The sequence below is a fragment of the Amphibalanus amphitrite genome, unplaced genomic scaffold (assembly GCF_019059575.1).
Source record: "Amphibalanus amphitrite isolate SeventyFive unplaced genomic scaffold, NRLGWU_Aamphi_draft 000570F_arrow, whole genome shotgun sequence".
NCBI lineage: Eukaryota > Metazoa > Arthropoda > Thecostraca > Balanomorpha > Balanidae > Amphibalanus > Amphibalanus amphitrite.
The window spans coordinates 411,714-439,091 of NW_024882064.1; the positions used below are offsets into that span (position 1 = coordinate 411,714).

General features: G+C 49.2%; 1 protein-coding gene across 1 annotated transcript; it reads left to right on the forward strand.

The window, feature by feature from the left end:
- Positions 1-839: 839 nt before the first annotated feature.
- On the forward strand, positions 840-27,378 carry LOC122394055 (potassium channel subfamily K member 1-like; the record flags this gene model as incomplete). Its single annotated transcript, XM_043390612.1, has 2 exons — positions 840-1,499; positions 27,234-27,378. Coding segments are annotated over exons 1-2 (368 nt in total), but the record flags the coding sequence as incomplete, so codon positions are not given.

The following is a 27,378-nucleotide window of genomic DNA, read 5'->3' on the forward strand; positions in this document are numbered from 1 at the left end:
GAGTCTACATCGTCCCGGTTCTGTATAAGACGCGTCAGCCGCCATCGGCCCGACCCAACCGCTAAGCACCGTGTGCCATCCCATCCAGCCGTCTGGGCCGTCTGTGCCGCCGACCCGACCCCTCTGTGCCGCCGACCCGCCCTCTGTGTGCCGCCGACCCGACCCCTCTGTGCCGCCGACCCGCCCTCTGTGTGCCGCCGACCCGACCCCTCTGTGCCGCCGACCCGCCCTCTGTGTGCCGCCGACCCGACCCCTCTGTGCCGCCGACCCGCCCTCTGTGTGCCGCCGACCCGACCCCTCTGTGCCGCCGACCCGCCCTCTGTGTGCCGCCGACCCGACCCCTCTGTGCCGCCGACCCGCCCTCTGTGTGCCGCCGACCCTATCCCTGTGTGCCGCCGACCCGCCCTCTGTGTGCCGCCGACCCGACCCCTCTGTGCCGCCGACCCGCCCTCTGTGTGCCGCCGACCCTATCCCTGTGTGCCGCCGACCCTATCCCTGTGTGCCACCGACCCTATCCCTGTGTGCCGCCGACCCTATCCCCTGTGTGCCGCCGACCCATCTTCTGTGCCGCGTGCTGCCGAACCGTTCTCTCTGTGCCGCCGACCCGACCCCTGTGTGCCGCCGACCCGCCCTATGTGCCGCGTGCCGGCCGTCTGTGCCACCGACCCGACCCCTATGTGCCGCGTGCTGCCGAACCGACCCCTGTGTGCCGCGTGCCGGCCGTCTGTGCCGCCGACCCACCCAGTGGTTCTCATTGATCGGCGGCGGCACACAATCAGCGCGCGCGAGCGTCCGCCGTGTGCCGCCGGCCGACGGACCGACAGTCGGAGGCGGCTGCTGCCCGCTGCCGCTGCCGCTGCTGCCCCGAGGCGACCTGGAGCGACCCGGGCCCGTCCCAGACCCGAACGGAGCTCAGCAGCGTCTGACGTGTGTGGAAGCCCCAGTGTCCTTAGGTTCACGGTGATCAGTGCCGGCGAGATGGTGTGAGGTCTGGCGGGCCTTCTCGATGTGGATTTAGACATTAGCCTTATTGTGTTCCGGATTTCTGTGAAGGACCCTTGCGTTTACCATTTTAGGGTAGCAGTCGTTCTCGTGCTGTTATTCTGTGCTAGTGACTAGTGAAAAGGTCCAGAGTCACAGTGACCGATACAGAAGTCCTGCACGTCACGGACGATCGCGGGTCTGACGGTGACCCCCGGCGACTCCCGGTGACCCCAGTGACCTCCGGTGGCCGTAATTGACCTCTGCCGAGCTGGAGGGGCCCAGGCAGCCGACCATGGTGACTGACCTGGTGGACAGGGTTGCCGCGCTGCGGCTCACCAAGCTGAAGCCCCGCCGCGGCAATGTTCGCCTCCTCTGCCTGGTGATGTTCTATCTGGTGTTCTTGGTGGTGGGAGCGGCCATTTTCTCGGCCATCGAGGCACCGGTGGAGGTGGGACTCATACGGAGCACGCGCCGCATGAAGCAGAAGTTCCTGCAGGCCAACCCGTGCGTCACAGGTGAGATCCCTTTCTCAGAGGCTCCGCGACAGTCTGTTTGTCACCCTGGATGATAATTACTGTCTTGCCAGTCCGCCTGACTTTTGGTTGCCAAGTCCGAGCTTTAAGTGCATGGAATGGGGCACAAGGCATTCGACGAATGAACGACGAACGTGGGAGGAGAATGGTATGGGCGTACGTAGGCGTTGGCGTAGGCGCAGCTTTTGATTTATGTTGGATTAAGGCAGTGCATCCATTCTTTCGCCCACCAAAGAATTCTGGTAGACTTTCGTCATGAGCCATACTTGAAAACAGGAGCTGTTGAGTTTCAAGAACTAAATGAAGGTAAAATTTGTATCGAACACTGCACAGTCATTCGTTCACGCTAACCAAACTACCTCATCATTTCTTAATTCTTTCTGTCAAATCTGACAGAAAGAAATAATGAGGCCTGACCCTGGCAAGTCCGGCTCCATACTCGTAAGTGCACACGTTCATCAAAGTTTTTTTTTTGTCTTTCTATTCTTAAAACATGTAGCTAATCCCAGACATAGTATATTCTCGACCTCGGACCTTGAAAAGGTCGCGAAACAAATAAATATCACAATTATACCTAATGGTCTTTCAGGAGTGCTCCAGACGTAGCCAGGTACCGATACCCAGGTACTCAGCATTCACAGGCGTGACTTGGTTTACTTACAAAATATACTTTTTGGTGCTTTAGCTATAAACGAACCGAAGCAGATGCAAACCGCAGCGTGCAGTAGACCTCCTCCCTCATGCAATATTCCGCAGCAGCCCAGGCTGCGACTCCCTTTACACCTTTGTTGATCGCATCGCTACCTCCCAGGGGTAGTGGCGCCCGGATACGGCCCACGGAGAAAACACAGTCCAGAGCGGCTCTGTTTCCAATAGTGCGTGACACAGTGCGACATTTGTTCTGAAAACCACAGGGAATGGGCTGGTCCAATTCTGCAGGTCGCTGCCGCAGCAGGCGGGCGGACCTGCGACTGGTAGCGACTGGCTGGCCGCGGACAGGTCAGACCTGCGGCTGCTGACCGGTCAGACCCGCGGCTGGGTAGCGGCAGATTGGCTGCTGACGGGTCAAACCTTCGGCTTTTGGCTGCTGTCAGGTAGCCCTACGACTGTGTAGCGGCAGATTGGCTGCGGACAGGTCAGACCTGCGGAAGGCTGACAGGTCAGACCCGCGGCTGGGTAGCGGCAGATTGGCTGCTGACAGGTCAAACCTGCGGCTTTTGGCTGCTGTCAGGTCAGACCTGCGGCTGGGTAGCGGCAGGTTGTCTGCTGACCGGTCAGCCCTACGACTGGGTAGCGGCAGATTGGCTGCTGACAGGTCAAACCTGCGGCTTTTGGCTGCTGTCAGCGCAGCCCTGCGACTGGGTAGTGGCAGGTTGGCTGCTGTCAGGTCAGCCCTGCGACTGGGTAGCGGTAGATTGGCTGCTGTCAGGTCAGACCTGCGACTGGGTAGCGGCAGGTTGTCTGCGGACCGGTCAGCCCTACGACTGGGTAGCGGCAGGTTGGCTGCTGACAGGTCGAACCTGCAGCTTTTGGCTGCTGTCAGCGCAGCCCTGCGACTGGGAAGCGGCATGCGCTGACTGCTGTCAGGTCAGACTTGCGGAAGGCTGACAGGTCAGACCCGCAGCTGGGTAGCGGCAGGTTGGCTGCTGACATGTCAAACCTGCGGCTTTTGGCTGCTGTCAGGTCAGACCTACGACTGTGTAGCGGTAGATTGGCTGCGGACCGGTCAGCCCTACGACTGGGTAGCGGTAGATTGGCTGCGGACAGGTCAGTGCAGGCTGATGGAGGACGATCAGGTGGGCTGTGGACTGTCGAGTGGAGTGAGGTCATTAACGCAGTGTGGATTGTGCCTAGTAACACAGAGGTGAATTACGAGGTGCGTTGTCTGAAGTGAAAGGCACGAAACGTCGAGATGGTTTTGAAAGGAGCAGTCCTGTTTTCGCATTTGTATTCTTTTACTCTTGAGCGGGGTGTTTGAGGTGATGAGCGTTAATAAAACAGTTAACGTGTAGGAAAATATTTGTATGACTAGGCCCTTTTTCATATCGTTAATCGTGATATTGCATTTGGTTGCGATTGTTATGTCCTACGGAATATTCCGGGCTACTGCTATTTCGACGAAATAAGTCTGCTGGCAACTCGACATAAAAAACTTTAAGTAGATTCAGATCTTCATACGAATGGAAATTCATACACAGGACGACTTGATGATCACTGAGAGAAATAAGAGTTTCAGACATGTCATGACATTTGCGAATTGCGAGCGCATGCACTTAATGCAATGCTTTTTATCGCAAACTTTTATAACCTTTAAAACTTAAAAAAAATGTCGGCTCTAAAAGTGTTTGAAGAGCGCTGATTCCAGTTAGAACGCTGTGTCGACGGAGCAGCGGATGGGAATTTCTCCGCCGTGATAGAGGTCACTTCAGTTCTCCTTCGAGGCTGAAAGCGGAATGGTGCCGCCTCCATTGAGCTAAAAGTGGAATGAGTGTGCCTATTTTTGGGCGACATCATATGGCTACAAAGCAAGAACAAATCATTTGGAAGCACATCGGAGACGTTCCGCTATGATTGGATGGGACTCAACATGACTTCAGATCCCGCATTCGACGCCCACACGCTGGATACCCTGGATTCATCGGATGTACTGACGATTTATTTCAGTAGAAAAATACCGATAGACGAATGCTTGTTCAAAATAGATTCGGTTTGCATGTCACATAAACGCAAACAGTTCACACATGTCAATTCACAAAATATTCAAAGTGCCGAACTTAACGGCCATGTCAATTTCGAATAAAAAGAAAATCTTTTAAAGTGGGGAAAGCAAACTGTTCCAGACTGTTCTCAAAATTGCACCCTTTCTCCTATCTGACTGCAGCACCCGACCTCTCACCCACGCCTGTGCTCAGTAAATGTAAGATCATTAGCGCCGGTGCTTACACCAGTTAATGTTTACTTTGTAGGCGCTCTGATGCTTCGTGGCATCACGTCGGTGGCGGTATAAATCTCAAGCAGCATCAGATGCATTGTAACCGGTCGGATCTAACTAGGAGCATCAGTGATCAGAGGCAAATTTCTCCTGTCCCTTCACTTCGCAGCGTGCGATAGTTATGAAACTTTGGAGTCTTCATATCGGAAGAATAAAACGTATAGTTTTATTAGACAAATGTTTGGAATAAGAGAATACATTCGAGTTTTTTATTCGATTTTTTTTTAGAAACTTCTTTGAAAGTTTTTCTGCAATATCTTTCCAGTAGATATTTCTGGATCAGCTACAATGTAATGCGTAATGCGGCTGAACCCGGTTTCGTCCAGCCTCCGTCAGTTGGTGTCGCAGCGGCTCCCTGTCAGTCGCTTCCAGCAGGAAGCTTCGGTGTAGCTCCCGCAGTCTGTGTGGCAGCGGAGGCTCGGCCCAGCCCGCATTATCCCTCCCGGCTGACCGCGGGGACCCAGCTCTCAGTCCCCCCGGCAGACTGCGGGGACAGGGGAGTGGGGACCCAGCTCTCAGTCCTCCCGGCAGACTGTGGGGACCCAGCTCTCAGTCCCCCCGGCAGACTGTGGGGACCCAGCTCTCGGTCCCTCCCTCCCCCCCCCCCCCCCGGCGGACGGCAGGGACCCAGCTCTCAGTCCCCCGGCAGACGGCGGGGACCCAGCTTTCTCAGTCCCTCCCAGCAGACTGTGGGCAGCCCTCAGTCCCCCCAGCAGACGGCGGGGACCCAGCCCTCAGTCCCCCCGGCAGACGGCGGGGGCGTGTCTCCAGAGTGACGGTGGCGGCAGCGGCCCGTATTGAGCCGACCGAGACCCGCCTCTGCCGCCGGTTCGGGCCGGCCTCCGCCGCGGCTCTGACCGAACACGGCTGCAGACGGCGCCGCCACCGCCACTCCGATTGATTCTAACAGTGATATGGAGCGACCATAGCCGTTTGATCATGTCTCGCAGGCGATAAATATTGTAATGTAAGACGTTCGATATCAATAAAAGGCGGCCTCGGGAAATAATGTTAAAGCAGTGAACAATTGGATCGAGCCTAGCGAGAAAACGTCGAGGAATGCAATTTCAAAACAGCTCTAATGCTCAATTGTGCAGTAAAAGCTCAGTTACAGTTTTTCAAATCAAATTACCTTTGCTCCACGCTTCAAGCCTACCTTATTCTTTCCGGTAACTATGTAGAACATCCGTGTTAAAAACAAAATATAAAGTAGATTATCATGGGGAGAAACTTATCATTGCTCTTAAGAGATGCTTTTGGCTTGACTGAACTCGACATTGACCTAAGTGATGAGACTCAACTCAAACAACCCAGCTAAGTCGACATTCGCTGTCCAGCGGCTGTGGCTGGTTATATAATCTATCTATATATAATCTATATATAATCTATCCATATATAATCTATGTAGACCCCGTTTGCTGTCTTTTGTTCAGTATTCAGTATCCGGCGAACGTTTGAGCCGATCTAAACAGCGTCAGCTGCCCTGCGATGCCTGAGCACGCTTCGCATCCACTTCAGTCACTATCTCCCGTCAATACACTAAACCTATGAGGCATGTGCTCTATGTTACCTCAGTTATACTTATCTGACCTTTACTGTGACCTTTTATGAAAGCCGGCTTTGCATAAGTCGCTCCAGGGCGCACCCCATTTCGAAGCACTGTAACGTTGATAGGGGTGGTTGTAATTCAGCATAACTGTCCTTCATTGTAGGCATAGCCTCGATGCCAAGCTCAATAGACTTCGCCAACAGACTTAGCAGCTTTGGTCCCTTAGCATATTCATAAATCATTTCCTATCTGATATATGCTAATGTGTGGAGTGTTTTCGTGAAATGCCTCTGCGTTGACTGGTGAGTACCTAAGGAAGTTTAGATAAAACTCATTAGTAATTTATTTGCGAGCTCTGCAGCGTAAAAGCCTAAGGTACACGGCTCCGCCCATTGTCCATTAGACCCATGGGGTCCACGCTGCAGTGTGGGCGTGGGACCAGGGGGCCGGCACTGGTGCGGCATCTGTTCAGTATCAGGGAATTAGGGATTCCCAGCCAGCAGTACTGTCCCTCCCTCCCCCACCAGGGGGGCGGCCGGTGGCCAGCGCCCCAGGCTGCGCGTGACTGAGAGGGCCCGCTGGACCCCATTGACGGTAATACGACCATGACGCCGGCTTGATTGAGTGGTACTGTGTAACCATACAACAGTGGGGAATTATATCCAGTGCGTGCCAGCAGCGTCTTGGTCGACAGTCACGATGTTTGCTCATCGGTTCCCCGAGCACAGTTTTGCAGCTTAACTACATACAGTTCTGTATACATGTAAACGAAATCTACAGTGAGTTTAAGGATGTTTTGTTGTCCCTCAAATTTGTATTGCTGTTCTCTGCGATTTATATGTTGAGTTTATATTTTTATATAATTTGCAGACCTGAGAGCTGCCGGAGAAGCTGCTGCTCACTGTTAAGCCGTTGGAGCTGCTCATTATGATTCGTATCACCATTGCCATGGCGGTGTTAATTACTCTAAATTACGGCGGGATGGGTTCGCACTTCGCACGACAGACAGATTCCAATGCAATGCGTTATTAGGTTACATCGATGTTGAGTGTTTTTTAAGGATTCGTCGCTACAATACCTCTCACTTTGTTTCATATGCACGAGCATTATCAACAAATAAAAACGATGCATTGTTAAAACTTTTGGGAAAAAATGCATTAAATGCTCATAACTACACGGATTGATAACCATGCTATTACCCATGTCTCAAAAGTACCGATCTCGCTTAAGGTCTACTTTAATAATCTGCCCTGTTCATCACCCATGAACATTAAACGCACTAACGGACATACTGTATCCGTCTTTATCAATTTTTGCTGTATGGTTGTCATTTCCACACTCATCCGAAACAAAAAAGGCGAATAATCGCATTAGAATGACTGTCCTTAGTGCGCACCCGCTCAGGTGGGCCGTGTTATCGGCTCTCCCTGGACGGTGGGGGCTTGTTATACTCTCCTCTCTGAGCCCCTACCACCAGGGCTCCGAGCGGCTGGGTCACGGAGCGGGGAGAGGAGAGGGGACAGTGGAGAGGAGAGGGGGCAGTGGAGAGGAGGGGATCGGTAGGTAGGAGTGGGTGGAGCAGGGGAGGGGAGAGGAGAGCGGGCAGTGGAGAGGGGGGGATCGGTAGGTAGGAGTGGGTGGAGCAGGGGAGGGGAGAGGGGGCAGTGAGGAGGAGGGGATCGGTAAGTAGGAGTGGGTAGAGCCGGGAGAGGAGCAGGGGGCAGTGGAGAGGAGAGGGGGCAGTGGAGAGGAGGGGATCGGTAGGTAGGAGTGGATGGAACACGGGAACGTGGAGAGGAGAGGAGGGAGTGGAGAGTAGGGGATCGGTAGGTAGGAGTGGGTGGACCAGGGGAGTGGAGAGGAGAGGGGGATCGGTAGGTAGGAGTGGGTAAAGCAGGGGAGTGGAGAGGAGAGTGGGCAGTGGAGAGGAGGGGATCGGTAAGTAGGAGTGGGTGGAGCAGGGGAGTGGAGTGGAGAGGAGGGAGTGGGGAGGAGGGGGTCGGTAGGTAGGAGTGGGTGGAGCAGGGGAGGGGAGAGGAGAGGGGGGGCAGTGGAGAGGAGGGGATCGGTAAGTAGGAGTGGGTGGAGCAGGGGAGTGGAGTGGAGAGGAGGGAGTGGGGAGGAGGGGGTCGGTAGGTAGGAGTGGGTGGAGCAGGGGAGGGGAGAGGAGAGGGGGGGCAGTGGAGAGGAGGGGATCGGTAGGTAGGAGTGGGTGGAGCAGATCAGATCGGGGCAAATCGATCCAGTCCACTGAGAGCGGCCGGGTCATAGAGCACAGAGACCGAGCTAGGACTCTGCTCCAGATATGACAGATAAATAAGGTAAAAATTGACGCGCGTGGGCCGCCAGCTGCGGCAGTGTGGGTTGCGATATTGGGGAGGTACGGCGGTAGCGGCTGTGCTGGGTGAGATACGGCACAATTTGGACCGAACACAAACCCAAAAACTGTGTCCGATCCACGCGGGTCGGGACCGTGGTGGGCCGGTGGCGCTGGTCGAATTGAGACCACGTAGTTAGTGGAGGGAGGTAATGGTACAGATAGTAATGGCAGACGAAATTCCAGCGAATGCACTATATCCTGTGATTAGAGGTTCATTGATCATGTCCGTGACGTTCTTTATGGTCCGGTGAGTCGTGTTAAGCCGGAACCTGGTTAACTATATTGCAAAAATGAAGAGAGCGGACGTAGATCGCATAGGAATGAGTTACATACCTATGTGAGTTTCTGGTCAGGCGTGGAAACTGATTGTGATGGTCCCGGACTTCGGATTTAATAGCTGTTTTCACTTTGGTTACGGGCACACTTGGTCACATTTGGTGTGATTTGGTCAATTAGGTCCAGAGTTTTTGCAGTTTTCAGCTTGGGCTGCAATAGAACCTTACTTACAAAATCATTAGACATAAACTTTGGAATAAATTGCTGTTCATAATGGTGTCGAAGTCTATGAAGGAGCGCTGGTGTGACTGGCACACTTGTTTCACATTCATTGGACTTCGTTGTCATTCATGTGATGCGTCTGACTCAAACATTGGACTGCTGCACGCGAGCGGCGATCATGCTCTAGCACATCCGTGTTTAAAGACGTCTCCTGGCAGACATTGCATATCTTTGATCACATATGTACTCGCATGTCCGGGCTTTGCTTATGTAACTGCAGTAAATTATTACAGGCTATTTAATTCACCGGCATGCTAATACACGTAATGACCTAAAATACATTTAAACTAAATGTAATGTCCAACAAACGCTTGTGTGCGATAATAGCTGCAGCGTGGAATAGATATCAATCAATGATCAGGCGCATGAATTATGCTCATATCAAAGTGTAACCGGAATTCCTACTGAAAGGAGGGCCTTTTGTCCACCGTCCATGGTTGGGCTTTAGTTGCGTGCCGGTGTGTGACCATTAGAGCCGCCTGCCCGTATATCGAGCCATCGACCCACCGTGCAGGGACCGGTACCAGGGTGTATGGGGGGGTAGGGGGGGGGGGCGCACACTAATGTCCACCCGTCACACTACCACGGGGCGACTCAAGGACGCAGCCCGGTGTCCTTACCTTGCCTAACGCCAGCGGCCAAACTGCTGGGATGCAGTTGAGGCCATGGAGCTGGGACAGCTCAGGCCATGGAGCCGGATCCGGAGCCGCAGCCGATCTGAAATAGAGCAGGACTAGGGTGACCCGCGTGCTCCGCAACGCGAAAAGGGATATTTTCGATCGGCGGGTGTTCGGTTGTTCTTGTGTCGGTTGGGTTATCTATCCATTTCGGTCGATTGCTTTTTGACGGCTATTATAAACGTTTTGGTTTGTGGAAAAAATATCCACCGCATCGAGGTGCCCGTGTCTGATAAGCATGCTTTCCACTTCAGAATCTGTCAAATGTGCTTTATAATTTAGGCGCGTAGTTTTATGACAAATTAAAGGCGTAGATAATTTTCACTAAAAATCGTTTTGCAGAGGTTTGAAACATTTATATTTGTAAGAATACTGTTGCTTGTCATGCAAACGTGATGATTGGATCTTGGAGAGAATTTAATGCTCTTTCCAATGATAGCATTTTCAATTGTCAAACGTATCAGGTTAAAGGGACCATCCCACCTTAACATTAGTTTTGAGTTGAGATAGCCAAGTTTGCGGCCAGGCTCAGAAACCACCATTTATCCTGGTCGCAACCCCCGCAGCTTTATGGTGTTCAAGAAATTTCTTCCCTTTACTTGCAGGGTGGGACCAGCTTAGTCCCTATCTCTTAACCATTAGCGGTTTTTTGATGACGTCAGCAGTCATTTCAACGCCCGCCATTCCTTGAACCCGAGTTTTGCTGACCTTGAGCTCCCTTGTTTATCAACGTGAAATCCGTCGTCGGCGCTGAGAAAGCCTATTGCTTTTCATTTTAATTTGAATATTAGAAGATACCCACCACTGGAACTTGGACTGATATTATACCAAGGCCGAAGATGATCAAGCTGCCTGCTATATCTGGAGCTTGGTGTTCAACTTCAACATTGAATAAAAAACAAAATATCAATTATCAAAGCAAACTGGATATGGTACTGCAAGTTAAAGTCCAAAGAAATTTGAAGAGCTGACAATTGACATTAATTCTTTTCCTGCAAGGTTTCCATATGGAGATCACAGTCACACCATGAAGAAATATTTTTGATGTTAACAGTTGAAAGGGGATTTATCTTCCAGTTTTGACGAAAGACGCTGCTGACTGTCTTTGGAAAAGGATGCATGAGGTGCAATTATGCTTGTGAAGTGGTTATAACTGGTCTTTTCACAGTATTAAATTAAATGTGCCATTGCAGCCAAGTGTGTTATCATGTAAGGTAAAATCAAAACTACAATGTTGGTTTTACGAGCATTGAGAAGGCTGGTAGGTAACACCTGCCTGTGCTCGTAAATCATGCTGCCAGAGTATTCTAAATTAATTTTATCATACACTTTTGTTGTCCAGAATGGTTGCACTATTGCTTGGTATCATATTATTCCATGTAAATATGGTAGTGTAAAGTCCGACCAACATGTTACCAGATTTGAAGCTGTTACGTTACCTAAGTACCTGTTTTTTACTGGCGTGGTGAATGTCACCTGGATTTTGTTTTGAGGTGCAGACCTAGTAACTCTGACTACATGGGTTTGAAGCTATTATCTATTCTGTTTTTACTGGCCTGGTGAATGGCGACTGATGTTGTCCGTGGATGGCACTGAAACAAATTTTGAGTGTTTTGTACAGTGTTTTAATACAATGCTGAGGGGTGAAAGTTGTCTTGTTTAGAGTGGTGAAAGTTCAGGATATGCCAGCCACCATGGTGGGTCAGAGTTAAATGTGTTGCAGTCAGTTCGGCTTCGGCAAGCACACGGATGGGCATACGCATCAAGACCTGCTCTGCCATACTTTCAGCCAATTTTACCTAGGTAAGTCTTTTCTTTTTTCTGCCAAAAGCTATGACATTGTGAATTTCAGCACTGTGGCCTGTGTGTAGCTTTCAGGAAAGCAATTCTAAATAAAGCTCTGATAAAGTGCAAAATCAGCAATGCAGCCCTCTATTACATTTTCTACAACATCTTACTTGTTCCTTGCATGGAGAGAAAAATGCAATGTTATGAATTCGTTTATTCACATAATTTGACAAGCATGCAGTTACCTACTACTATCACTGCACAAAACAGAGCAGAAAACATCAGTTGATCAAACACAAGACATAACAGAAGTTTACAACATAGGGCTGCCGAACCTGCTTCCTCCCACCACAGTTCATGCCATTTCCTAGCCTGGCTTGATGTGAGCACTGAATAGCTGCTTTGTCTAATTACAGCTCACTACCATTCAACTTAAACTACTCTCTTTAAAGTAAGAGTGAGAGCGTTCAGTGTTCATAGCAGCTCGACAGACGACAGACAACAAACATCTTGACAAACCAACCAGTATTTGATTTGACTAATGATTTATGTGCTTGTTGTATCATGGCCAAACTACTTTTACAGCAATAATCCCTGTTTCATCTTGCTCTTGCTTTTATTTCCATTTGAACTCAGATATTGTAACAATCATCTGAAGTGATATCAGATACTGGCTTCTGTTTCTCTTGAAAGCAAGTTAAAACGGTTAAAACAACTAAGGCAGGAGATGTGAGTTGTGGCAGTAGATTTTTGATTCAACATATGTCAACCTTATATTGCTTGAGACCTCTGTGACAGACAAACAAATATTTATAGTTTTTTGATAGTTTGGATTCTTGGCTTGATTTAGCAGATCAGCTGTGAACCTTGACTTTGAAATCACATAAATGTCATGGTGCCCGAACGAATCCTCGCATGACATTTCTTCGTAGCACAATTTTTCGTCCGCATTTCTTCGTCTACAAATCTTCGTCGGTGCATTTATTTGTCCCTCAATGCTTACTCTTGCATATATTTGCGTTGAAGAAGAAATGCGAGCCGATTTTCATATACCCTGGTGCGAGACAAAGTAATGCGATAGGTACGAATAAATGCCCTGACGAAGATTTGCAGACGAAGAATTGCGATACGAAGAAATGCCATAAGAATTGTCCTGGAATCCTTTATTGGCCATCATATATTGACCTTGATTTGATAAGATAAACGCATCATTCGCGCAATATTTGTCGCACTTTGATACCAAACTATTGCTTCCAAATGCCGACGTAAAGAAAACCTTTATGTGACGTCATAGAAACAGCGGATTTCCCAAAAAGTAAACAAAAATAAAAGTCTTATATCTCGAAAACGGGTGAATATTTTCCGGTAAAATTTGGTAGATGCTCATTTTCGCTCTTTGTGATTCACGCTACATCACTTTTATGCCAATTCATTAACTTTTTTGAAGGTGGGAGGGTCCCTTTAAGCAGCAAAATCCGTGTAATTATTTAGTGGCACATTTTGGACAAATACCATTTAATTCAGCGATCTGTTCCACCTTGTTTTCGATCAATTAGCTTTTCACAATTTTTCTATGAGAGACGGTACATTTCTCTTGTCAGTAGGCGTTGTTACAACTCTCTCAGTCTGACGGTCACGTGAAAATAAAATAAAATCCAAAATCCGTTTAAAACGGCACATTTTAAAATGAAATTGCCCTCACGGTTGCACGTGGTGCGTGTCACCCCCTGCACCGCACATCATTCGATTGTCCGTTCGATTCTCCACACGATGCTGTTTTCCCCGTGCCGATCGGGCGCACGGTTACCGAGATATTGCACGGGGACCGGACCCGTGTCGGGCAAATTTGCCCATTTTCTCCCGTTTTTGCAAGCCGATTTATACATGTAAAGTCTATGACGCGAATTTGCACTTTTTGGGCCCGCGCCACGCGCTCGCTATCGACCCGATCGAGCTGAGACCCCCCAAAGGCACGTTGTCCATCCTTGATCTATAAGTAGCACGAATTTCAGCGCGCTGGGTGCAACGGTCTGACTTGTAACCCGCGCTACGTAGCACCATGTCGCGACCTCGGTAACAGACAGAAACTACGTCACCACAAATAGTAATATAGATCACATATCCAACATCCTTTCACGATTGCTAGCGATCGCATTCATGTACCATAGATGAATCAAATTCGCAAATCTGCACACCGCCACTTCGCATGCTGCCTTTGAAGTCGTGTTTAGCATAATCGCTTACCTAAGGAGAATTATACTCGTAGATGAAAAGAAAAACATAGCTTACCAAAGTGAATCCAACGCTGTCAAAGCCAGAAGCGTCAGCCCGCAGCTTGGGCACGTCCGATCGGAGTTCCCCGTTAGCGGAGTTAAAACTCCACTTCATCGCATCACATCCTAATGATAGACGCAGCTCTCGCTGGTGGTTCAGGCAGGCCGTCAGACGGATACAGGACCGTCGGACAGCTCCGCGCCGGATCCGCACTCTTTGTGCCACCTGATCCAGCTGGCAGACATCAGAATACTCCCGGCGGGGAGCGGCTCACTGCATAACCCCCCGAAATCCCTGCCTGTCCCAACATGGCGGACAGAGATTACTCGGTATCAACACCGGCCAGATAAATGTGAGAGGAGGGAATACAGGCACTACACTGCCCTGAATACCGGCACTACACTGCCGGCTGAATACCGGCACTACACTGCCGGCTGAATACCGGCACTACACTGCCCTGAATACCGGCACTACACTGCCCTGAATACCGACACTACACTGCCCTGAATACCGGCACTACACTGCCCTGTTCTGTCCCTCTCTCCCCTCCTCTCTCTCTCTCCCTCTCTGTCTCTCTCTCTCTCTCTCTCTCTCTCTCTCTCTCTCTCTCTCTCTCTCTCTCTCTCTCTCTCTCTCTCTCTCTCTCTCTCTCTCTCTCTCTCTCTCTCTCTCTCTCTCTCTCTCTCTCTCTCTCTCTCTCTGTCTCTCTCTCTCTCTCTCTCTCTCTCTCTCTCTCTCTCTCTCTCTCTCTGTCTCTCTCTCTCTCTCTCTCCCTCTCTCTCTCCCTCTCTCTCTCTCTCTCTCTCTCTCTCTCTGTCCCTGTCTCTCTCTGTCTCTCTGTACCTCTCTCTGTCTCTCTCTCTCTCTCTCTCTCTCTCTCTCTTTGGCTCTCTCTTTCTTTTTTTTCTCTCTCTCTAATTTCCCTTACTCCATTTCTCTCCCTTTGGCTCTCTCTCATTTTTCTCTGTTCTCCTCAAGCATTCTCAAGCATTCATTTAAGCATCAAGCATTCTCGTACCGATAGTTCTTTCTGAAGTAGAGTTATTACGAAAAGGCGTGGAAAAATTCGTGAAACTTTTCATGAAAATACTATAAGATATTTGTAAGAAAGTAAGGGTTCAGGGACTGAATGCCTCGACTACCCACAGGATAAGCGCATTTTTATTTCTGGGTTGTTTACATCGGAAGCCAGTTGCCTGGCGTTTCCCTCAAGCGGCGGAACTTCCTACCGTTCACGGTAACACCGTCACCCAACTTGTGGCAAACAGTCGCGGCTGTGCCCGCGAGCGGTGCGACTCGCCCTCTGAGCCGGCGTCGACAGCTATCGATTCACACACCAGGCACCGCCGGGCGGCCCGCGATAGAGACGATCAGATATGGTCCAGGCTGGGCTCAGATGGTTATCGCTGTAGGTAAATGAACGGAAATGGCGCCCGTGGTTAATTACATACATTTTATTTCTCGAATGTGTCTCCTCATTTTGTATCTATCCGATGTTTGCTAGAACTTCCTGAACGTGCATGGCAACACATCGTGTAATGCTCATTCTCTATTATGCACCAGGAAGAGCAGATGAGTTCATGGATGGCGTCTGTTAATCCGTACTGCAGCCCTTTCCATTTCCGCCATATTCCAGTTCATGTTCTAGTCGGTTACGCCGTCTGACCATATCCCGGTGTTCTCCGATGTGTGTTCTGCATTTCCTTTCACGGGGCGCCGCGCACCAATAAATGCTCTGAGGCTTTGTTGTCCCAGACACAGGCGTTTATTGACCCTGCTCGGCCGGACTGCTGGTATGTGCCACGTCCCACCCCGACCCCCATCGTCCACCGCCCGCTACCCTCGTCCGCCCACCGCCCAGCACCGCTCACCATCGCCCACCGCTCACCATCGCCCACCGCGCCCTCAGCCGCCTGAGGCAGTCACCGCCAGCACCTCCTGTGCCTTTATTGCCGCCGATCGCGGCACGCCTCTGGTCTGTGTATTATTGTAGTGTCGATATTGGTTTCCGGACGGGGTACGCGAACTCACAGCCGGAGTCAGTTCCTGAAAACACGACTGGGAAATGGTCGGTATGCTCGCAGTGGGAGGCTAACTCGCATTTTATTACATTTGTGGGTCTCAGGATTTTCGTAAGCACAAATGTCACTGTAATTAAAAAGAAAACTATTACAGGGATTTAGGGACCCAATGTTTTAATCTCATTTTTATATTAGCTGCTTAGTGCTTACCGACATTTTCACTTGTTTTGCTACCCAATTTAATTGCATATTAAGTACTAAAAATTGCAAACTATGTTGTATATAAAGGATTAATCAATTTCAATCACTATGTAATTCTCGTCATTTTCCTTTCCATCCCACACTCAAAATGTTAACCCTAGAACGCCTAGGGGGGGGGGGTTGTATCAACCACCCCCCCTGAGGTTTTTTCGAAGTGCACGCTAAACGGCTTGTCGTAGCGAGCTGAAATTTTCAATACCCTCTGGGGCAACCTTTGCGCATCTTTTGCCGAAAAAAAATTGATCGGGTCATGTCAGGTCACGGAGTTATGACGTCATAAGAGGTACAGCCTCCGGCCGGATTTTCACAAACTGAGTGCCAACGCCCGAGGTTTCCTGCCGGTGGTACGGACATCGGTTGATGGATCGTGATGAAACTTCCCATGCATGTTGGGGCAAGTATTGGCTATCATATGGTATAAGAAATTTGACCGGGTCAGGTCAGGTCACGGAGCTATGACGTCACAAGAGGAACAGCGTCCGGTACTATTTTTGAAAAGCGCCCGAACCACTATTTTGCTAATTCTTGTCACCTCAATGGGAATATGCAGCAATATTAGCTTCTATAGGGAGCAAATGGACCTCCCAAATCCAAAAATACAATCAGATTTCAAAAATTTAAATTTTGATTTTTCGAATTTCTGCCGCCGACTGTGACCTTGCCGACTTCCGGCGCTCCCAACGCGCCACTTTTAGAGCTAGGGAAACGAAATACATACCAAACGATAGAGAATTGATCAAGGAACACGATAGTGAAGGTTTCAAGTCGATATCTCCCACCGTTTTGCCGCAATCGCCGCCGAAAGTTGAAAAAAGTCTATTTTTCCGAAAATTTGACCTTTGACCGGTCAAAAGTAGGTCAAATGTTGACCTAGGACCAAAAAATATACCACCAATCGCGAGATCTCGTTGAGAGCAATCCGTTGGTTTTTTCCGCTAAGCTCTACGACCTTCCGTTTCGAAACGCCAGGGGGGGTCGTAACAACCCCCCCCCCCCCCTGGTCGTTCGTGTTATGAGAAATGGCCTGGTCGTGCGAGGGTTAATAAGACTACGGACAAAGAAAATTATATCAGGGATGACTGCTCATTAATGCATTTATTCAGCTTCCTTCAACTGCTCCTTCATTTTCACCGGCCTTTACTGAAGTTTATGATATGATAGTTTATGCTCCCCTGCTGATCTAAAGCACTGAAGACCCCGCTCAAGACCAGCTGCCGCCGGAGGTCACGAGGTCGCCCGCCTGGCCGCCTGACCCCGTGACCTCTGGTCCATCTGACGGACTGCGGCGGCGGCCGGCCGGGCCATTTCAGCTGCGGGTCGGCACCGGAAGCCGGAGCCGGCCGGCTCTGTCCGCAGCGGTTTATTGTCCCCCGAGCGAGCCCGACTGCCGGACAAGGTCTGGTACTGAGCGCCTCGGGTCACGTACGAAAGTGAGAGCGGCGAGACGACACACCAGAACGAGGTTTTGTCGGGGTGGGTGTCGTTGAGTTGCGGTGGATGTCTGCCCGGCGCGGTAACCAGTTTAACGGCGACCGTCTGGATCACGAGGCATGGCCCGGGCCCTGTCAGTATGGCACTGGTCAATGGAGAGCTGCTGACTATGTCAGAAACATGTTATTTCACAGCAATTTTCAATTATGTTATCCAAATAATTTCATGGTTGTTTTAAAATTTAGAAGGCGATGATGTTTGCAGCTAAGGATTGCAATATCTAAAACGTTAATTGCGCTGGATATCCAGAATGCAAAAATACCCATATCTTTTTATCACATATAACTAGTTACATATGGTCAAATGGCATTGTGAAATGCGCCCAATTATTTTCAGGCTCCTTCTGCTCGGTGCATCGATAAGACCGTCGCCATATTTCAAGGTTGGCACGACTTGCATAACTTATGAATTATAAATATGAAAAATAGATGTTATGGTTATGCAAACGTGAACTGTCATGCAATCCATAAGCATATTGACGTGCCATCTTATCTTTCTAGAAGCAGTGAAATGCTATTTTTATGCATAAATGCTACCCAGCCAACATCATCGATGCACGAAGTTAGACCAGTTTCATTTCATAATTTCATTTAACTATGTGCGGACAGTTAAGGTCGAATCCAGTTAGTGCTGCAGCCTGTACTTCATGGCGAAATGGCATGGCAGGTCCTCGCTGTTACATGCTGTCCGTTTTAATTAAAACGTCAGTGCATGATGAACGGCGAGGACGCAAGGGAAAATGTGACGCAGAACTGTACCGTGTGTCCATCTTACATACTGGTCCAAATGGCAGTCAGTGCTCATGGGAGTAAGCATCCTCAACACGTCCGTTTTTTTTCAACCCCTACGTTTGCACTATGGTTGCACAATGCGTGCTTTTATATTAACTACCGTGTGAACTACATAGGGGACGGACTTGCGCGCTCTCCTCCATTGTCTGCCTTACTATATTCATTTTGCGGATCTGGGCGTTGCATAGCAACAATCGACTTCGACCGGTCTTTGTGCGACACACGTCTAGACGAAACGAAGCCCTGCTAGCCGTTGACCATTTATTTCCATTTGACGGGCGTTAGTCGTGCCTTATTGGTAACCTCACACATGGTCTTAAATTTAAGACTGCCCATGAACACTGGACGCTATTAATCTCGGGCACCGCTTATCGTCACATTTAGTTGCCAGTGATGTATTGTTCTGATGCGTTTTCGATAGTGGCGCGGGTAATGATGCGCGCTCCCGCTGCTCCCGGGAGCCGGATTTCCCCGTGTCCGCTCCGGCGGAGCCGTGCGGGGTAATTAGGAGCCGGTCGAAGCTGCCAGCGCTCATCATGGCTCGGTCTGAGCTACTGCTGAGGCTTCTCATCGGGTCATTCCATGACGTGAGCTCTTCTGTTACTCGTTTCCTGTGAGTGCAGGTTGACCTTTGTTCTGTCCCTCATAATTAATGCTAGTGTTTACTGAATTCTCACTGAATGCTGTTTTGGGAAATGGATGTAATGCGCACAATACAGTAAGAAAATGACCGGGAAGCGTCTTGCACGTTGAGTTAGCTCAGTACTAGTTAAGCAAGTCAGGTGACTTGGTAAGTAGTCAGAAGTCGTTCCGGTTCTACTGGCTATGAACCACCTACCCCGCAGCTATACCTGCAGCACCGTCAGGATTGAACAGACTCCCTGCATTCCCCCAAGGCTTTCGGCATTTGTGCAGTTATGTAACAAACGATTCCGAGTGAGCCACAATTGAGGCTAACATGCTAACCTGTCCTAGGAAAATGAACTTGACGTCAAAGCTAATTTGTTTGACTTCATGGAACATATCTATTCCAAGCGCCCTGGTCGCAAGCGTTACTCAAATCTAATGGCAAGTGGATCATACCTCGATTATGATTTAAGTGAAACGAAAAGCTAGTTTAAAAGCATCGCTTCTAAAAATATCAAGGTTTTCAAACCGAGGACTAATTAGAATAGCCTTTTTCGCCATCTAAGCCGCCATATACAGACACACTCCCATCTCGACGGTCTAATTCAATCCAACAAATTTCCTACGCCCTTATTATATTTCTGCTCAATGCTCATTTCATTGCTCTTTGTAACGCTCTTTGTAATCTAATTCCTGATTTACTTATTACCTAGCTGACGGTTGTAATGATCACAGTGGCTGCATTTTTTGTTTACAACATCCAACATTCTGCGAATGCCCGATCTACGAAGTGGCGGGCGGGCCGCGCCCCCGAATGCTACCGCTTCCTGGCCGGCCACTGGACCGGTCCGGCGGGGCAGTGGCGTCCTCGCCCGGGGGCACAGCAGTCAGCTGACTGCGGCCGCGGCTCGGTCGGCCGTCTGGCGGAGCGCCTACCGGGCTCGGTCACAGGTGCGCGCACGGAACGGCTATCACAGGTGCCGGGGCGATCAGCAGATCGGTACATCTATCAGCTGTGGTTGGGTGGATGACTACTATGCATTTCAGACCCCATGAGACCCTGTTTTTTGGCGATAATTTATTTAATCTTTATCCAATTGGCTTGAAATTTTCGCAAAGCACATTTCAGCTCAAGCGCCAATTTTCGCTAATATGGTCTTTTAACAAAATATCAATTGTTAGGGTACTTGTCGTTGCCTCGTAATGTTAAAATCAGCTCCGTAAATCCGTCAGTGGAGTAGAGGCTATCCGTACGTAGGTGTGACGTCACAGGCACGTGACCATTAAGCTCCGCCCTCACGGCGGACGGGCGGTGACCTTGGCCGGTCAGTCGGATGCGTGGAGCCGACGGGGCAGTAGCTGCCGGACCCAACGCCGTATGCCGGACCGGGGCGGCTCGCATTGGACGTGGCTTCCTTGCGGTCGCCGTTGCAGTAATAACGATACAGCAGAAACTAACGCTCGTAATTAGCACACTAGCCTTCGTTATGGCATTTATCGCAAATTAGCCTACACCATGTCAATCAATAAAGATATGGGTATTGCGTAAGTTACAAGTTCAGTAAGTTCAGGGCTAGTGACTGCATTTTTGCTTGATTTAACGTCATTAAAAAAACGTTGATGTCAATTGACTGTGAACTGATGCAAGACGTCGGTCAGCTTACGTCAAATTTGCAAGACATGATAAACATTTACCTACACCGTAGCATTTAAGAAATGTGGTTGCAATATGAAATATATTATGCTTATGCGTATCCTTGAGATGGATTCATGCGATTGCGGTGCAACATGAACACCTTCAGAACTAACCCATTTTATAATTGGCTAGTTTGAGGTCACCGGACTGACTTGATCCCAGGATTTCGTGTTGAACTACAAATAATTAAAATACCTGTAAGTAAGTAGCCTACTGCCTCATTATTGGAGAGCTTGAAAAGTTACTTTAGTTTGACAAAAAGACGCGATTTCTTTACTATAGCCATCTATAGCCAATGCGCTTGTTTCCCTTATTCTGATGTCACATTTCTACCATGCGCAATAAATCGCACATCACATTTCTGCTCCCTTCTCAACGCTTCCCGAATTACGAACACAGCTCTTAGAGCGACGTCTTAGGCAATCGGAAGTGCTCGCAACTCATCATCCTTACTCCGTTGCTTTCTGCATAGGTATAACAGCGTCTTCAGAAACAGCGATTGACGCAACGACAACGCAACGCAGCGATTGAAGCAACAATATCGATATTTTCGAGTAGTGCAGGGGCATCGCATGCCATGGGTGACAGAACAATGGCACGACCTGACCATGAGATAAGCGCCAGAATGTGCATTCATTCAGATATTCAGATAGTGCATGACTCAGCTCTCTATTTAAGGTTGGTTCTGGGGAGGTTGATATCCTCATTATGATTATTCTTCATATTCTGAGCTGGATCGGTGTTACCTAATATACCAAAAAGAGAGAAGCGGTTACCAACTCCCACAAATGAAGAGCAAACTTTCGCTCAGGCACTTCCTGTCGATTCCATGCATGTTTCCAGCGCGCGGACCCCGTGCGACCTCCCCGCGGTGCTGCCGCCGACTGAGCCGGCATAGACCCAGCGCGGTCACGGCCAGTGGGCGGAGTTTAGTTGGGCCCGGCGCAACGTGATTGGCCAGCGCTCCCATCCAATCCGCTGCGGTAGCGAACGAGCCTCTATCCGGGTGCAAAATCTTATTAGCATTACGAGCCTATGATAAGTGCTCTAAATATTGATATTTTGTTAAGAGACCATATTGATGAAAATTGGCGCTTGAGCTGAAATATCTAATGTCAAAATTTCAAGCTAATTGGACAAAAATTGAAGAAATTTTTGCCGAAAAGCAGGGTCTCATGGGGTCTGAAATGCATAGTAGGAGAATCTGTGTGTGTTTAGTGTGAGGTGACACGTGCGACAGTGAGCCGAGGGGTGGAGAGCCGTGCGCCGTGCGGCGTGCGGTCGTGACCTGCGGGGTGGTTACTGTTACCGGGGGTTTGAGGTTTAGTGACCTGACATTTCTTGAGCTGTGTAATTTAAGTTGTGGTGAGAATTGTGGCGAGCATTGGTGACAGAGGTGATCTGCGGTTAGTGGCCTGTGATATCGTGAAGTGGCCGTTGACCTGAATTTTGAGGGAATTTGGGCGATCTGGTGATCAGTAGCAAGTGAGGGTGGTGTTTTGCGGTCCGAGCTGTGTCGTGTCGGTGTCTTTGTGGTTTCAGTAATCTGAGATGTAGTGGCATGTGGCGTGGTAGCCTGTGACTCGGTGAGCTGTGTGCTTGTGACCCGTGACCCATGACCTGTATCTGTGTCCCTTGACCTGATGACCTGTGTTTGTGACCCATGACACAATGACCTGTGTTTGTGACCCATGACCCATTAACCTGTGGAGTGTGAGCTATGACCTGTTTCTTACGATTGATTCGGCAATCTGTCAGTCGTGACCTCAAGTGAGGTCATTGTTATGTAGCAATAAGGTTGGAATTTATTCATTTGAATAATCACATGAAAAGAACCTATTATTTTATCAGGTGTTTTAAAAGTATTCGTGCATTTCCCGACCCTGTTTTGATGTCAGTCCCTTTATATATTTGAATTTCATTTTAACCGGAGTTTAACATTTCTGGCAAAAATAAATCATTTAGGCTTGGACGTGCATTGGTTACGTAGTGTGTAGATTCCACAATCCACGTGACAACAGGATACGGCCACGGACAAACTCCACATACACTACGTTTCCATGACACGTCTAAATCGATTTAGCGAAATTTCACGTGCGTTTTTTCTCGGAAACTATTTACCTTATGCAAAAAATGCGCGTAGATATGGTTTTAGCTATAGTTCGTTTTTCTTAAGTTTGCCCCCTTGCCCCTCACTGTAAACGTCTTTTTGAACACAGCACGAGAATGCTAGCTGAATTACTGAGACAACTGGCTGGCGCACATTGATTTCACTAGATTTCACAGACGATCAATTTGATCAAATTTGTTTACTATTTCACAGACTCATAGCTCGTAATTACCAATACCTACAGCTCCACAGTGATAGACGACTTCTCAGGAATTATGTCTGAACTAATTAATAAATTGCACGGCGTTTAACATTAACGTTACATCGTCGGTGTTCAAAACTTATTTTGAAAATATTATTCATATCTCCAATACAATGTGCGCCAACCAGTTTTCTCAGTAATTCAGCTAGCAATTCTCGTGCTGTGTTCAAAAAGACGTTTACAGTGAGGGGCAAACTTAAGAAAAACGAACTATAGCACCTAATCCTATATTTACATTTTCAAATTACGCCTAAATGCTATGATGGAGCAAATCCTTTTTCAAAATCGGCTTAGATTGTGTCATGGAAACGTAGCTATAGTTGCCTTTTTGACGTGTTTAATTTGTCTCCCGTAACGTTACATCTTTAGTGCCCTGGTTTCATCGATACAAAATGCAAAGCTTATGCAGCTGATGGAAATGGATTCCTCAACATTTTTTACTTACCTTCTTAGGAAAGGTGTTTTAATTGATATTCCACCAGGCAACTGAAAAGTTTATTGCCTATTTTCTTAATATTTCCTTGCATATTGCGTGAACTCTTGCAGTGCTTCGCTCACTCCGTGTGGTTTACTGTGACATGTGTCCGTGTTTGGCTGTTTCTTTAGGCGCGATAGTGAGCTTATCAGTGTTTTGTACTCTGTGTTTGCTTGTGTTCTTAGTGGAGCAACGGGAACGGGTGGGAACGAAATCGTGTTTTATTGGCTACAGAGTATAGTTGATGGAACGACAAAAAGTGCTTGAGATGTGACTTAAATTTTACACGAAAGTCTCTTTACTGAGCATCCATTTCCTTCCATATATTACATTCGGCCTCATTCCAATTATCTTCGAAAGTTATAAGGCCTCGGAAACTCCATGCCAAGCCTCCAGTGTAACCCGTTACCCATCACCCGGCTCAGGTGCAGGTCACGTGACCGGTCCGGTCCAGGCTCACGCGGAGGAAAAAACGGTGTCGACGCGGCGGGACCGCACACACACACACAGCGGCACACACACAGACAGACGGACAGACGGACTGCCCGGGTCGGGTGTCGGGTGTCGAGTGTCTGTGGGCGGAGCACTGCCGGTGTCGCACGTCAGTAGCACGTGAGGGTCTTCAGCCGTAGGCACCGGCACCTCAACAGTGAAGAGCCCGAGCGCTTCTGTGAATGAAGGGCTGGAACGCCTCTACCATAGCGCTCTGAGGAAAGCGCAACTTCACTGCTGTGACGACGTGTGAAGACGGCGTTATTGGCCAGGCTTAGTGCCTGAAGCTTTGCAGTGAGCACCGAACAGTGACGTCATTCTCAGAGACCTCAGTGACGTCATCGAAAACGGCTGGTCGTTGTGGTGTGCTCTGAGAGCCCGCTGTTATCTGCAAGTGACCACACGATAGCACCTGAGAGCTCTAGTTGGCGGGCGGGTGAGACCCAGGCCGGCCGTGTATTGCTGCTGTGACTCCGTGCATGCACAAGAACCATTGGAGGACTGTCACACCCGAGTGCTAATCACGAGGGGCCACTCGAGTCTGATCCGATCGGCACGGCTCTGTTGGATGCCGTCTCACTCCGCCTAACCAGGTGTGGTGTCCTCAAGTTGAGCTGCTTCACTAGGAGAGGATTCAGGGCATCGGCAGTTAAAACTTCATACCTCCCAGACGGACTCTTCCCGTACCATGCACGACCAGCTCTCGATGGCGACGGGTCACTACGTGCCGCTGGACGACTCGCGTTCGGGCGCGCCACGTGCGCACGTGCGCCGCTGTTTGTGCCTGCGGCGCAGCACGTGCCTGCTGCTGTTGGGCACGTGTCTATACGTGGCGTGGCTGGCAGCCGGCGCCGCCGTGTTCTCGTTTCTGGAGCAACCCGCAGAGGACAGACTGCGGAGCCAACTGAACGAGCGCATCAGCCAGTTCCTGGAGGATAATCAGTGTGTGCCAGGTGCGTCCGACGGGGAGAGGGAAGGAGCGGCAGGGGAGAGGGAGGGAGTAGCAGGGGAGAGGGAGGCGGCAGGGAGAGGGAGGAGCGGCAGGGAGAGGGAGGAGCGGCAGGGAGAGGGAGGGAATGATAGGGGAGAGGGAGGAGCGACAAGGGAGAGGGAGGAGCGGCAGGGGAGAGGGAAGAGCGGCGGGGGAGAGGGAGGACCGGCAGGGAGAGGGAGGGAGTGGCAGGGAGAGAGAGAAGCGGCAGGGGAGAGGGAGGGAGTGGCAGGGAGAGAGCTGTCGGATGTAAGAAGGGAGCGCGAGGGACAATGTGGGTAATTAATTACCTGTACTTAGCTGTGGGCAAGGCCATAAATACTGCTGCGGGTCATTATGGGGAATCGTGCACAAACCATCAGCTTTCGGGTCCTATAAGTTTATTTTAAAGATGTTACATGCTGATATGAATGAGCTATGGGCTTAAGATGCAAGCAAATTTTTTTCGTTGCGATTTGATGTAAGATTGACAACGGAAAGGATATGACATTTTTCTCATTTCCGACCTATGCTATAGCACGAATTAGGTGAATTACACAAATTTCAATATTCCAGTCCAGGCACATTTGATATGCATTATGCAATACATACATAACATACCATAGCACACGACGCTGAACTTTACCATAAAACATCAACTTCTAGCCTCCCTCGACCCGTAACTTGAAGACCCTTGAAGACAAATGCTAACTCAATCACATAACGCACACTCGCCGCCCTAAATTACCCTTTACTCCTTATGCACGAGTGATACTTTGTCGTGGGGCCGTTGTCCGAAATGCTGTACGGACAGTTATCCCTTCTGTCACCCTCGTCTGGCTCTGCGGAGAGTCCGAGTTTCAGTTGAAGTTAGCGCACTGACTGCAGTCACTGGCCTTAGGACTGCAGACGTAGCCGCGCCCAACCCCGACCAACAGCTCTGAACAAATCTCGGACGGCCGATTAGGCCACGGAACTTGGCCAGGCGACCGGTTTATGCTCCTAGTTGGCTTCCTCAGTGGCGGCCTCAGAATCAGTGCTTCAATGCGTTGTTCCACTCGATTGGTGGACAAACCTACTTTCAGGTCCGAAATGTGGAAAGTTTTGACGTAACTGCAAGCAAGTACATCAAACTGATTTGGGAAATCGCTTGCCTTGCCATTAGTGGGAGCGAAAACACTCATAGAGTGGGCAATAAATCTGCAGAAATCTGCAGAAGTGGTAAGTTACCGCAATTTGTAGGGTGAAGCTCTCTACTTTCAATGTTTATTTAGACTCACTGACAGTAACGAGTCAAGCTGCAAGACAAGCGTGCAGTTTCCTGTTAAGTGTTTGTAAAAAAAGGGGAAGCTGTAAGATGTACCTGACAGGGATTTTATAAGCTAAATTTCTGCTTTCAAAGGCTTCGCGACCTATACCGATGCTTTATTACTACGTACAAAAAATGGTTAGTCATTCAAGAATACGCTTTCACATTCCTGTACGCTGTCGTTGGTCTCTTCTTTTTAACGGAGGAGAAGTGCCATTGCTTTTGTATATGAATCAAGTCAAGGTAAAGCGTCGTTTTGGATTTGAGGTCTTAGCACCTATCTCCAATGTTAGGGTCTTCTCATCAGCTATTTTCCCACAAGTCTGCTCGACTTGAGGTCGACTGGAAAAATATATAAATCGGATGATATTCCAGTTTGCTTTGGAGTGAAGGAAATAATATGACGCCTTTGAAGAATGCAAAATAATTTGTTCACCAGCAGTAGGCAGTATACAAGGTCTTCTCATAATACACTTTCATACAATTAACTGTGCTGCTCACATCCAGTATGGTCAAGCATATACATGACTTCTTGACAACTGTGCCGAGTATCCTAAGCTGCCGACGCGATATCTAAGGCCCGCTCCGTTACATATCCTCGCGCCGGCGCTGGAGTCGCCACAGATGTGATATACTGTCATCCCGCTCTGGGTCTTCACTGGAGGGCCTCCACTAGAGATGTCAATCGGATACCAACTTTTTGGTATACCGATACCAAACCGATACCAACTCGGTATTTGGTATTTCAATCCTAATGTGTTCGGTATTTTGTTGGTGTCATGAACCATCGCTAATGTTTAAGAGGCTAAGAAATATGTAAAAAATTGGTATTTTCCTCATGTTCCCAAGTTGGTTTGGTTTTTGGTATTTCTCTACGGTTTGGTTGGTATTTGGTTTGGTATCGATATTCCGATTTTCCGTAATTGACATCACTAGCCTCCACACAGTTGAGGTTCATTCACAGCCCGCTCTGACGCGTCCCTCTGCCGGCAGAGTCGGCCCTGGAGGACCTCATCACGGAGGTGGTGCTCGCCAACAACCGCGGCGTATCGGCCTCCAAGAACATCTCCACCGGCTCCAACTGGAGCTTCGGCCAGAGCTTCTTCTTCTCGGCCACCGTGGTCACCACCATCGGTGG